Genomic DNA, 11,004 nt, shown 5'->3' with positions numbered 1-11,004 from the left:
CTAAATAATATTCTTTTCTACTCCCTCCTATAAGAAACGGCAAGTGAGCACTGCTTGTTTGGGAATTCCCCTGCTCAAGTTTTGTCCCTGTTGATCATGGCCCTGCCCTGCAGTTATGCCTCGTTTTCCCTTTTTTTGAAAGGATTAACTCTCGAAACACAAGCAGTGTAGCCCTCTTAGAGCACACATGTATGAAGTGGGTTTGCCTGGTATAGGCATAGCTTTTTTTTGTTGTAATTCAGTACTACAACCCTCAGCTTCTTGGATTTGTCCAAAATCTCTGCAAGGAAATGCAATTTAAAGTTGCCTAATCTTTTGCCATTCTGGGATGGAGAATATGTAAATTTCTGACTTCAGTGAATGAAGTCCTGGGTTTTCACCTACCTTGATTATGGAGTGACCAGCTGAAGCTGCTTCATCCATATTTCTTTTTCTCTCTGTTTGCATAACCTCTTTAGTGCCATGCATCTGCTGGGTTTGGAAATCAACATTTTCAGGCGCCTTCGAATTCTGAGCAGTACAGAGAATTTTTTTTTCTGTAGGTATGAAACATTTGTTTCCAGTGATTTGAAGAGAATGCAAAGTCTACGGAATACATAACTGGAGGAGAACCAATTAAGAATTAAGAACTTCCCTTGTGTACAGTTTACATCTGTATATTTTATAGAGGGCTTAATGTTAGTGCTGGGCCACTGAGTATCTTCAGACATTTTTGTGAACTCAGGATATAATAGCATATTTTCAATGAAATCAAATGCACCCAAAGTACCTGTTAGCATAAGAATCTGCTCTAGTATAGTCTGGTTAAATATTAATGCAACGACTTTTGCTGTTGCACATTTTTACCCATAATTTCTTTAATTTGGTATTATGCAGATTTTTGCATAATTTAAATGTAGACATCTGAACATTATGCTGGCTGAGTAAATTGTCATGTTTTACTGAAAGCGTCTGCACAGTATATTCTCAGGACTGTGTGCCAGCAGCTAACTGTTTAATATTTGAATAAAAGAATTGAGTTTTTGCATTGGAAAGTGTAACAGAAATTAAACTCCTCCAAGAGGTTCTGTTCAATGAAAGGGCAGTGTACTAATTACGTGTTCTCTTCATTATGTGCTGGGCCGGTAGCCGTGTATGTTCTGCTCTCCTGGTAGATTGGGCAAGGAATGTTAGAAATGTCTTTGGGGCTTATTTTCTTTTTTAAATTTAATTCAATATCCTGTTGGCTAAAAAAGTAAACTTGTGTGGTTCCATTTTTGTGTGTACATTTAAAGAGTTACCTTTAAAGAAATCCTCTGTATCTAGAGGTGTTCTTTATCATGGGCAGTTGTATACGATGAAGATTAGCTCTACAGCTCAAATAAGTACTTTACACAAAGATTTTGTTCTTAAACTACCAGAACATATCTTAGCTGCGAGCTTGGAGATGCTGCCGTATCAGTTAATACAGCCAACTTAATACATCAGGGCAGAAGGGATGAGACTTCACAATAGCTTTTGTATCTCTCACAGAAGTGTTAATGAATTTACTGTATCAGGATACTTCTGACTGCCGAATCAGAGCTGAATTCAAAAAGATCATCATTTAAATATACAATATAGTCTCCTTATTTTAACTTTGACTCAAGAAAGAGTTTTCTTGTGTACTGACTCAGAATTATTTTCTGAATTTCTACTCTTCAAACGAGTTCATTTGATCTAGCAGCTCCTAAAGAAGAAAATCTTTTTTTTTCTCCTCACACGGTAGCCGTTTATATTAGCTGGAGTGCTCCTTTGTGGATAATACTTGGCTTGCTTTATTTTCTGCAGTTTATGAATGCATTTTAAATACTGAGGGAATATGTGTACACTTTCCTGTTCAAGGATAATTCAAGCTAAGATGCATGTGGTACATTCAGCTTTCTTAAACTGTACCTTGAGGTTTTCATAAATTTTCTGAATTAGTATTTTTTTTTTAATAGGGACAGTGACCTTTCCTGCTCTTGTCATTTGACTTATGGTTTCCACTGCTTCTTAAAATTGTGTTGCACAAATGAAAATGAATCAAATAGTAGATTAAACCTAATAATTTCTCTGCCTTATAATAGCTTACAGACCTTTGATTTATTTCAAAAGAGATCTGTCCTCCTTTAGAAACATTCTTCCTATACTGTTGAGGATGAGAGAAGGGCAATTTGGCTACTTCTTTCTGGCCTTTTTCTTCTCTGTCTGCTATGGGAGAGCAGAGTGATAAAGACCTATTGTTGATGAGGTTTCTGTGATTGCGGTTTGGGGCAAAAGGGCACGGTTCAGTGTTTGGAGGCATCCTTGCAGAAGCTTTGGAAACTGAAATTAGATTTTAAGCTGAACGATTAAAGTTTAGCAGTTACTCCAGATACCTGTTTAAGATTCAGGATTTTTGGTAAATTGTATCTGAAGATCAAAGCTAATTTACACCAAGTGTTAAGGAAAAAAAAGTATTATAGTGAATTGCAGCTTCTGTCCGCTGCATTTATTATAATGCTTCCATCAACAGCATGCATTCAGTGTGTGAATGGTAGTCATTTACAAAATAAGGATTTAGAAACTCAATTAATTTGTGTTCTTTAATTTTAGATCTGAATAAATAAGCAGCACATCTATTTTAATTCACAATTATACATGTTTTATTTCTGAATATAGTAAAGATGTGTTAAATATTAAGACTGAAAAATTAAGATTTTTTTTTTTATTTATTTTTAGTTGTTTGTGAGATCTTATTCTCACCCAGTGATAATTTCCTTGTCTCCTGGAATGTCTATTTTTTCCTCAGTCAGAGATGTTGGCAAATGCTTTCTTATGCTGGGGAAAAAAATGTTCAGCTCTTAATATTTTATGAGTTCGTTGGGCCAAAGGTGCCAGCAGTCGTGTAAACGGCCACCAGTCCTCAGTGTTTCAAGTCTTCAGCCTCGTCATATGTGAACATTATAAATTGTGTATAACAGTAGATGCCACTCAATAAATATTGAATATATGATTGGTATTTTTGACTGAAATTACTTTTTCACTTGAGCAATGATTTAAGCTGTGTTTTTTTGGTTTTATGAGGTAATGCTTTTATAATATCAAGGAATAGCTGGGTGCAGTTTGAATGTCAGAGAGCTGCAGGGCATCACGAATCACAGCTTCTTTCTTTCTTTCTTTCGGAATGCTGGGGAATTTAATTCATCCATGACCAGAGTGAGATTTCCTGGTTTTGTTTTGGAGTGTCTTTTGTATGTTGTCTCATCATCTCATCTTACCCAGGTGTATCCATACTTAGAATTACAGTATCAATATTGACAACATTTTGTACTGTGCAGGGAAATGAGATATTACATCTGTTTTTCTTCCTTCAGATTTGCAAGTTGCCATACTTGGGGAAAATACATATAACGATCTATCTGTTGTTTTTTCTTACAAACAGTGTAGTGTCTTGGTTGGCTCTGGAGAAGGCATATTGATGACTTGGAAAAGGAGTAGTCATGCTGCTGTCAGGAAACTTATTTTCTGAGTTTACTAGCAGCAGGAGAAAAGTGTGTGCCTTATGATACACAGAAGTGATACTTGCCGACATTGCCTCTCCTTCCTGAGTTGTCAGTCGTCTTTGGCTTGTAAGGGCTTAGCTGTTTCACATAGAAAAACGTGTTCTTTCTGAAAGGTGGCATGTGTACGCGTTCACAGTCTCTGTTGCTGTTATCTTCTGTGCCTAGAAGCCAATAGGATTTTGTTTCAACTTGAAAAATTAACTTTATAAATGCTAAAACTTATTTCAAAGCAATAATGAATTTCTTATTTATTGCATAGGCTGTCTGATCAGTACTACATCGCATGGTGTTTTGGCCAAGGTTGAAATCTCCCACTTGTCCTGCTGAGTGATGCTTCATCCTACAGTACAGGTGGCTGTACTATGTGGCCCAAAGGAATTTTGAAGAATTGAAATTATGTGCTGCAAATATTTCTTACATTTATTTACTGTTGTCAATGGTTCCCATACATTGGGTGATGTTTTAAGTGTTTAGGCTCTCCAAATTTTCAGATGTCTGGGGGTTTTATTGTGCAAGGTTCAGTTTCTTTAAAGAATTGCCAGAGAGTTTTCAGTTTTCTATCTCCTTAGCTGTACTAAATTCTGAGGAGTTTTAAATTCTCCTTAATATTATGCAAGGTGGTGCGTAGCTTGCTTTTAGACAGCATTGCTTTGTTAGGCTCTTGATTGATCTTCTTTATCTGGTATAATTCAGCTGGTTGTCTGGTTTCTTTCAAAGAACACCTTCACAGAATTCCTGAACAGCAGGCTTGGAATGCTTAATGGAAATACAAAAGTCACATTTCAAATGTAAAAAAAAACAAAACAAAACAACCAACCCCAAACAAAGAAACAGAAACCCCACAACCAAAACAAAAAACAACCCCAATCAAACAACAACAACAAAAAAAATCTGTGGTTTTTTTTTTGGTGATATTACAGAGCATAAGTTACATTAAATGTGGTTTAGAAAGAGAAGGAAGAGCAGTATTTCTTGCATATCCTAATAAATAGTCTTTTGTCCTTTACAGGAACAAACCTTGGCTCTGAGGAAAGAAGGGATAGGTGTTGTGTTAGATTCTGAACTGCCTCATCTAATTGGCATTGATGATGATCTTCTCAGTACTGGTATCATCTTGTACCACTTGAAGGTAAATACACATCTGTGTTTCCATAGCCTTTATATGCGTTGTGAATTTTTTTTTTCCAGTAGATCAATTGTAGTATTAATTTGCTATCTAAATGTGCTCATTACACTTCTCCACTATAGTAAGAAAAGCTCCTAAGAGGTTGCAACTGATTCAATTAAAACATCTGTTAACAATTTACTGTTTAGGTTTATCCTGAGGATCAACTGGTTAATTGGAGATAGGTGTTTAATATTCTTACCCATGTATATTGGTTTGTCATTTATCTCATTGTAAAGCTTGACTTGGAGTCCAAATCTAGATTAATTGCCTCAAAACTGCACAGGACAGTTGAAACTTGAATTTGCTGATAATACTGTATAATAATGACTGTGAAAGCATTCTAAAAATGCTACCTGATTTTTCTTCATGTATGTTTAAACATGTATTTTGTTCAGGTTACTCTGAGAAAGTGGAAGGATAAATTATATCTTTGTGGGGGAGGAAGGGAAATTTCAACTGAAAATAATGCATGTTTCTCTCTTAATTAGGAGGGCCAAACATATGTTGGGAGAGAAGATGCTATGACAGAACAAGATATTGGTATGGAATTTGGCATTTTTTTACCTTCTTTCTTCAGCTGTTTTTCCTTCCTCTAAATCCTGATATGTGAACAACACTTCATAATTTTTTCGCCTTTTTCAGTTAGTTGTCTGTATGTTCTTGTGTATTTTAATTTTTAGAAAATTTGAGAGCTGAATGACGGGGGTTTTGCTTCAAAGAGCATGACTTCTAGAATAGCTTGTGGGCTTAAAATTTATTCATATTCATATACTTGTTACTAATTTATTTCTTGCTTCTCTTGAAATAGCACCCTGTAAAAATACCATCCTTTTTCATACAGCACCTGTCACAATTACTGCACAGTCATTCTGTTATCCTTTGTGTAATGACAGTACTGTTATATTGTTATACCTAAAGCAGTCTTTGGACTTTAGATTTCAGTTGAAGAAAATTCTGGAAGTTGGTAAAAGTAGGTAGGCTTCTGCTGATTTTCTTACTCATTTCTTATCAAAGCAACTAATTGCCAGACCTGGACTGCCCTGTCACATATGTTGCTTGAAGGCAGTTTCATTAAATGAACTGCATCCTTTAATTCTCAGGTGAGAGACTGAGAGTCAAATAACTTAGTGTCGTCTGGTTTTGTGTGTCAAAAGAAGTCTGGATTAAAATTACTACGTGAATTCCATGAAACTAGTGAACTTGTATTGCTTTGTGTTATTAAACAGTACAGGTGGAGATAATCATACATTAGTTGAAGAAGAAATAGAAACTAGCATGACTAATTGATAAAAGGCCTGAATGTCATAGAACATAAGAACCTTACTTCAACCAACTTTGCTAGTCTATAATTGCATATTATATCCTGTCTTTTTAGATTTAGGCGTGGTTGCTTTAAGGTCACGAAGCTTTCATTATTTCCCAGTGAAATTGGTCAAAAAACCTCTCTCTACGTAAAGTTTCCTTTTCTGTTTTTTATCAGAAGGAAAGAAGCATTTGCTAATCAGGTGCTAAAACATAGGCGGAAAGAACATTACACCAAAAAACCCCCAAACCCAACCCAACATACTTCCCACTATAATAAAACAATAAACAGGGTCAACGTTTAAGGCATGCAGGATGTGATGAAGGAAGAAAGAAAACATTGTCCAGAATAAAGAGAAGAGAGAGTCTCAGATATGTAGTGCAATGTGTCCTTAATAAATTTAATATCAGCATGCTAATACTATTAGTTATTAAGAGACTAATTATGTTACCTTATTTCTTTGTGTTTAGTTCTTCATGGCCTCGATTTGGAAAGTGAGCATTGCATCTTTGAAAATCTCAACGGTACTGTGAATCTGATACCACTGAATGGAGCGCAGTGTTCTGTGAACGGTATTCAGATTGCAGAGGCCACACAGCTAAACCAAGGTATTACCCAGCATAATGTCATTTTTGATACAGCATCTTTGTTTCTTTCTGGCAACAGCACTGAAAAAATCTGTGTATGTAAAAGAGTTATTGTTTAATTGATTTTAATTCCATGTCTTCTCAACGACAGCCCAAAACCATCAGGAGAGCCATGGAGTTTTTGTTCTGTCAAAGAATTGCCATGTGGTGATGAGAATTCTTTACTAATTTAAGCCACTTCATAATCTTGAGTATGATTTGATAGTTACCCTTTGATTTCATTCAACGTTTGTACTTAAAGTGAACTCTATGCCAGATTGCTTAGGTTGATGTAATATTGAGAAAAAGAATATTGGTCTCTATAGGACTAAAATAATGTCAGAGACCCCCCCCCACTCCCCTCCCTGAGCCTCAGGCCAGTCCTACTAAACGTTCTGTTGCCAAATCCTCTTGTATGGCAGGAGATTCAGCTGGAGTATCTGTTCACTGCAGCTGTAAGGAAATGGCAAAAAGGGGGAGGCTAACCCTTATGGAGGAAGTTTAGAGAATTATAATTTTAATACAAAAGCTTTAAAATCTGGAAATGAAAAAGCAGCTGGGACAACCGGGAACAAAGGTGTACTGTGTTGACCTGGAAAGGACTAGCTAACAACTGAGCTGGGGAGCGCTCCAGCAGAGGTTTGGGATGTTTTATCTTCAAGGAGCACCCAGAATGTCTTGCCCTTGAGCAATGAGCTGAAGATCTGTTCAGGAGTGAGGCTGTGACAGAGCTCAGCTGCTGAAAAGCAATCTTGCTTTACGTTCCCGGAAAGAAGCTTTCCGAGTAAGCTTATTTTAACTAAGGAAGGATGCAGTGTTGAACAAGGAAAGTCTCACATCTTTTCTGAACTCAAACAAGTGCTTCAAAAGTCTGCTTTCAGAAAGTAAGGAATTTTGGTGTGGAGCGGGGATGTTGATTTTATAAAGTGTCTATTTCTGCACGCAAAACGAGAGGCATATGCATTTGTTTCTGTAACAGATACTAGGAGGGGGGGGAAAGAAAGCCCAGCCCCTTTTGTCTCATGTTTGAGTAAATCCCATTGATAAATTGTTGGCAATAGAAACGTTGACATTAATGGCAAATAACACTGTAAACAATAAGAATTGAGTTGCAATGACTCATCTTTACCTTATCCTACTGCATTTCAAAGGCAGTAAAGGTCTGATGTGCCTCAGAAGAAAGCAGGAGTTTGGATACCATTTCCCTCTTTCAGGCCTATGTAACAACTTGATTTTTGTACTGTGAAGCGTGGAAACGTTACTTTTTTTCCTCCCAGATTTCTGTCTGAAGAAATTTGCAACTTGAAAGAAGGGGACAGGGTTGCTTAGAGTTACTAAATTGTGAAAAACAGCTGCATAAGCTGACCTGTAGGCTGTAACCGGGCTGAGTCCGAGAAAGGTGGCAGCTATGACATCAGGTGGGCCAAACTGATGAAATAACTAGTTCAGGGACTCGTGTGCAATCCATGTATCCTGGCTGTGTTAGCATTTCATCTCACAGCATGAAATGCCAGCCTCCTTAAATATCCACTTTAGGTAATGCTGATTAACTGCTGATATATTTAAATGTTTCCGTTCGTCATTAATAACTGTTCATTTGAAAATGTGTTAAGGTTTTAGACTGTCATGAAGTTTAAAAAAAAAAAAAAGGGACATAGCAATTAATTAACACTTCCTTCTACAGATTACTTCCAGCGTTTGTGAATTCTGGCTAATGTGGCCTTTTTGTGTAAATGTAACTTACTACAATATTTTTTATTCTTAAGACTATATGGTAGGATCTATGTACAGATTTAGGATCTATGTACAGATTTAGGAAAGGTAGTTCTTTTTAAGATTAGACTGAGGTAAAATGTTCATATGGTCCAAATTTGAGGTGTTGTGTAGACAGCAAGAAGTGATGCTGTGACTATAGTGCTTTTTGCCGTTTGTTTACTGAGACTGGGTGACCTTATTTGGGTTGATATTCCTAATTAACCTGATTTTAAGAGGAACATTCCTTTTTAAGGACAGCATGTCATTCTCCCATGGTAAGAATTTCTTTGCGGTAACAGTCTAACTGCAGTTTTTTCATACTGTGGCTGTAATGGAGTCCTTTTTCTTTTTAAAAAATGCCGCGTACTGACCAACAGATAAATGCTTGATTGTGTGTTGGTTAACTTGGAAGACTTCTACGTTATGACAGTAGTGAGACATTGCTGACAATATACTTCTTAGTAGGAAAGTATTAATCTTGGTGCCATTGTCTTTAAAACATGATAAGAATTGCCCAGAATCTCATTATTTGTGACCTGCACCTTAACTGACTAAATACAAGAATAGATGTGCATTGAGCAATATGAATTATTCAAGGTTCTTCCCTTAGAAAATAGCTGTTGGGTATAAAAGTCTAATAATCCCATTTTGAGTGATGACAAACTTCAGTATTGTTCCGCATACAGAAGAAAAAGGTAAGTGAGAGTACAAATTACAGAGATCTGGAGATTTCAGTGTAGATGAATTCGAACCTGACTGTGATCAGTAGGGGATAGACAAGTTTGTTCTTACATCACCTTTGTGGACGTTCCCGTCGTGTCTGATACCTACTGGTGGCTTCCAAAGTAGTCCTGTTGAAGAGTGTATAGAGCAGATTGGGGCAGCTGCTTCCACTGCTCCCTCTGCCTGTATTTATTCTTTAAATGAACTACATGAACGTGATTGCATGATTGACCTTTGTGTCTGTGGCTTTGTTCATGTGGTTTTTTTAAGTAGGAAGAGGAAGGAGTAAACTATATATACCAGTTAATGTAGCTGTGACTGTGCATCATCATATACTTGAATTGTCAAAATGCATTTTCATTTTGTCTTGCTTAATGGAAGCCTTTGCTTACTTGTTATGTGTCTGAAAAGTTACGTGGCATTTTCAGGTACAGAACATTATCAGTGAATGGTGCATGTTTTTCTCATCAGGTGCAGTTATATTACTTGGAAGAACCAATATGTTTCGCTTTAACCACCCCAAAGAAGCTGCTAAGCTAAGGGAGAAAAGAAAGGTGAGATTAAATAAGTGTTTGGTAAATTTAAACCTTTTCACAATTTTCTTGCTAGTGTAGATATACCTTGGTTGTTGTAGAATACTTTTTTTTTAGTTTGCTTCTAATTCTAAAGCTTTATTTGCTTTAATTTGTACTTCATCAGGTGAAACAAAGTGAGAGATTTTAAGCACATCAGTGTTTGTCTAATACATTTGTTTTATGGTCTGTTGTTAGAGTGGGCTGCTGTCTTCCTTCAGCTTGTCTATGACAGATCTTTCAAAATCTTGTGAGAACCTGTCAGCAGTTATGCTTTACAATCCAGGGTGAGTATATTCTAAAATGTGGTTGTTAAAATTCCAACCATTCTTCATTTTAGTGATTTGAATGTTCCAAATAGCAATAACAGAAAATATTTTGTTCTCAGGTTATGATTGTTAAATAACGAACTTCTGAATGAAGCTAGAACTTTTCAGAAATGTTATTTGAACTAGCCCATGCTAGAAAATGTGGGGTGAAGGAGCTTTCCGTCCTGCTTAAAATTTGCTTTTAATTTGCTTTAAAACCTGCAATTTCTCTACTCAAGTGCAAGAAGTGTAACTGCACCAGCAAACAACCACACTGATAGATCTGACACAAAGAAAGTTGTGGTACCTGGCGTCCGGGAGACAACATTTGCATTATTAGCAAGGCAGTTCAGCACAAGAATGACATGGCAAATTTTACATTTATACTTTCTTCAGAATTACAAGTTAACTATTTTTCCTGAGGAAAGATGAATTGTAAACTGAAAATTAAGACTTCTTGAGTTCATGTAATACCAATACAAGCATAAAAAGGCTAGGAAGTGAAAGTCTTATGTTCTCACTTATATACCTCCTAGTAGGTGGCCAAGTTAGGAGCTGGAAAACAGTTTTATTATACAGTTGCAATGACATAGACTGCTTATTGTAGAGAAACTGTTTTTAATGTTTTTACCAATGTTCTTAAAGTGACTTACAGAGAATTGATAGTGTTTAGAACAAAACTTTCTTATTAAATAGCTAGTGCTTGTGTTTTGGATTGAGTGTGAGATGAGGCACTTTAACCACTTTTGGAAAATTGGCTGTAAATTGAATTATAGGCTTGGATAGTGCAGCTTTATTCCCAAGTTTTACTGTGAGGTTGCTCTTTATCCATTAGAATTTAGGAAGACTGGACAGGTAATAATAACTTCAAGTTAAACAGTGCCTTAAATACAGGGAGTATGTGTAATAACACTGCTTCAAATGTGACTCTTACTTTTTTGTTACTGAGCTACCTACAGGAATCTCAAGCTAGTGAGCTAGTTGCTGATAAATTACTTTTGTTT

General features: G+C 36.3%; 1 protein-coding gene across 1 annotated transcript in view; it reads left to right on the top strand.

The window, feature by feature from the left end:
* The window catches only part of LOC104159073 (kinesin-like protein KIF16B), a gene marked incomplete at its 3' end in the record, with an annotated part of 53,118 nt that extends 43,139 nt beyond the window's left edge, over positions 1-9,979 (top strand). The window contains exons 12-16 of the mRNA XM_009696885.1: positions 4,555-4,674; positions 5,202-5,253; positions 6,487-6,624; positions 9,592-9,674; positions 9,891-9,979. Of these exons, the coding sequence (XP_009695187.1) occupies positions 4,555-4,674; positions 5,202-5,253; positions 6,487-6,624; positions 9,592-9,674; positions 9,891-9,979 (482 nt within the window). The remainder of the gene's footprint in view (positions 1-4,554; positions 4,675-5,201; positions 5,254-6,486; positions 6,625-9,591; positions 9,675-9,890) is intronic.
* Positions 9,980-11,004: the final 1,025 nt, after the last annotated feature.

This window comes from Cariama cristata, unplaced genomic scaffold (genome assembly GCF_000690535.1).
Source record: "Cariama cristata isolate BGI_N322 unplaced genomic scaffold, ASM69053v1 scaffold10183, whole genome shotgun sequence".
Taxonomy (NCBI): Eukaryota; Metazoa; Chordata; class Aves; order Cariamiformes; family Cariamidae; genus Cariama; species Cariama cristata.
This window is presented reverse-complemented; position numbering and strand designations above follow the sequence as displayed.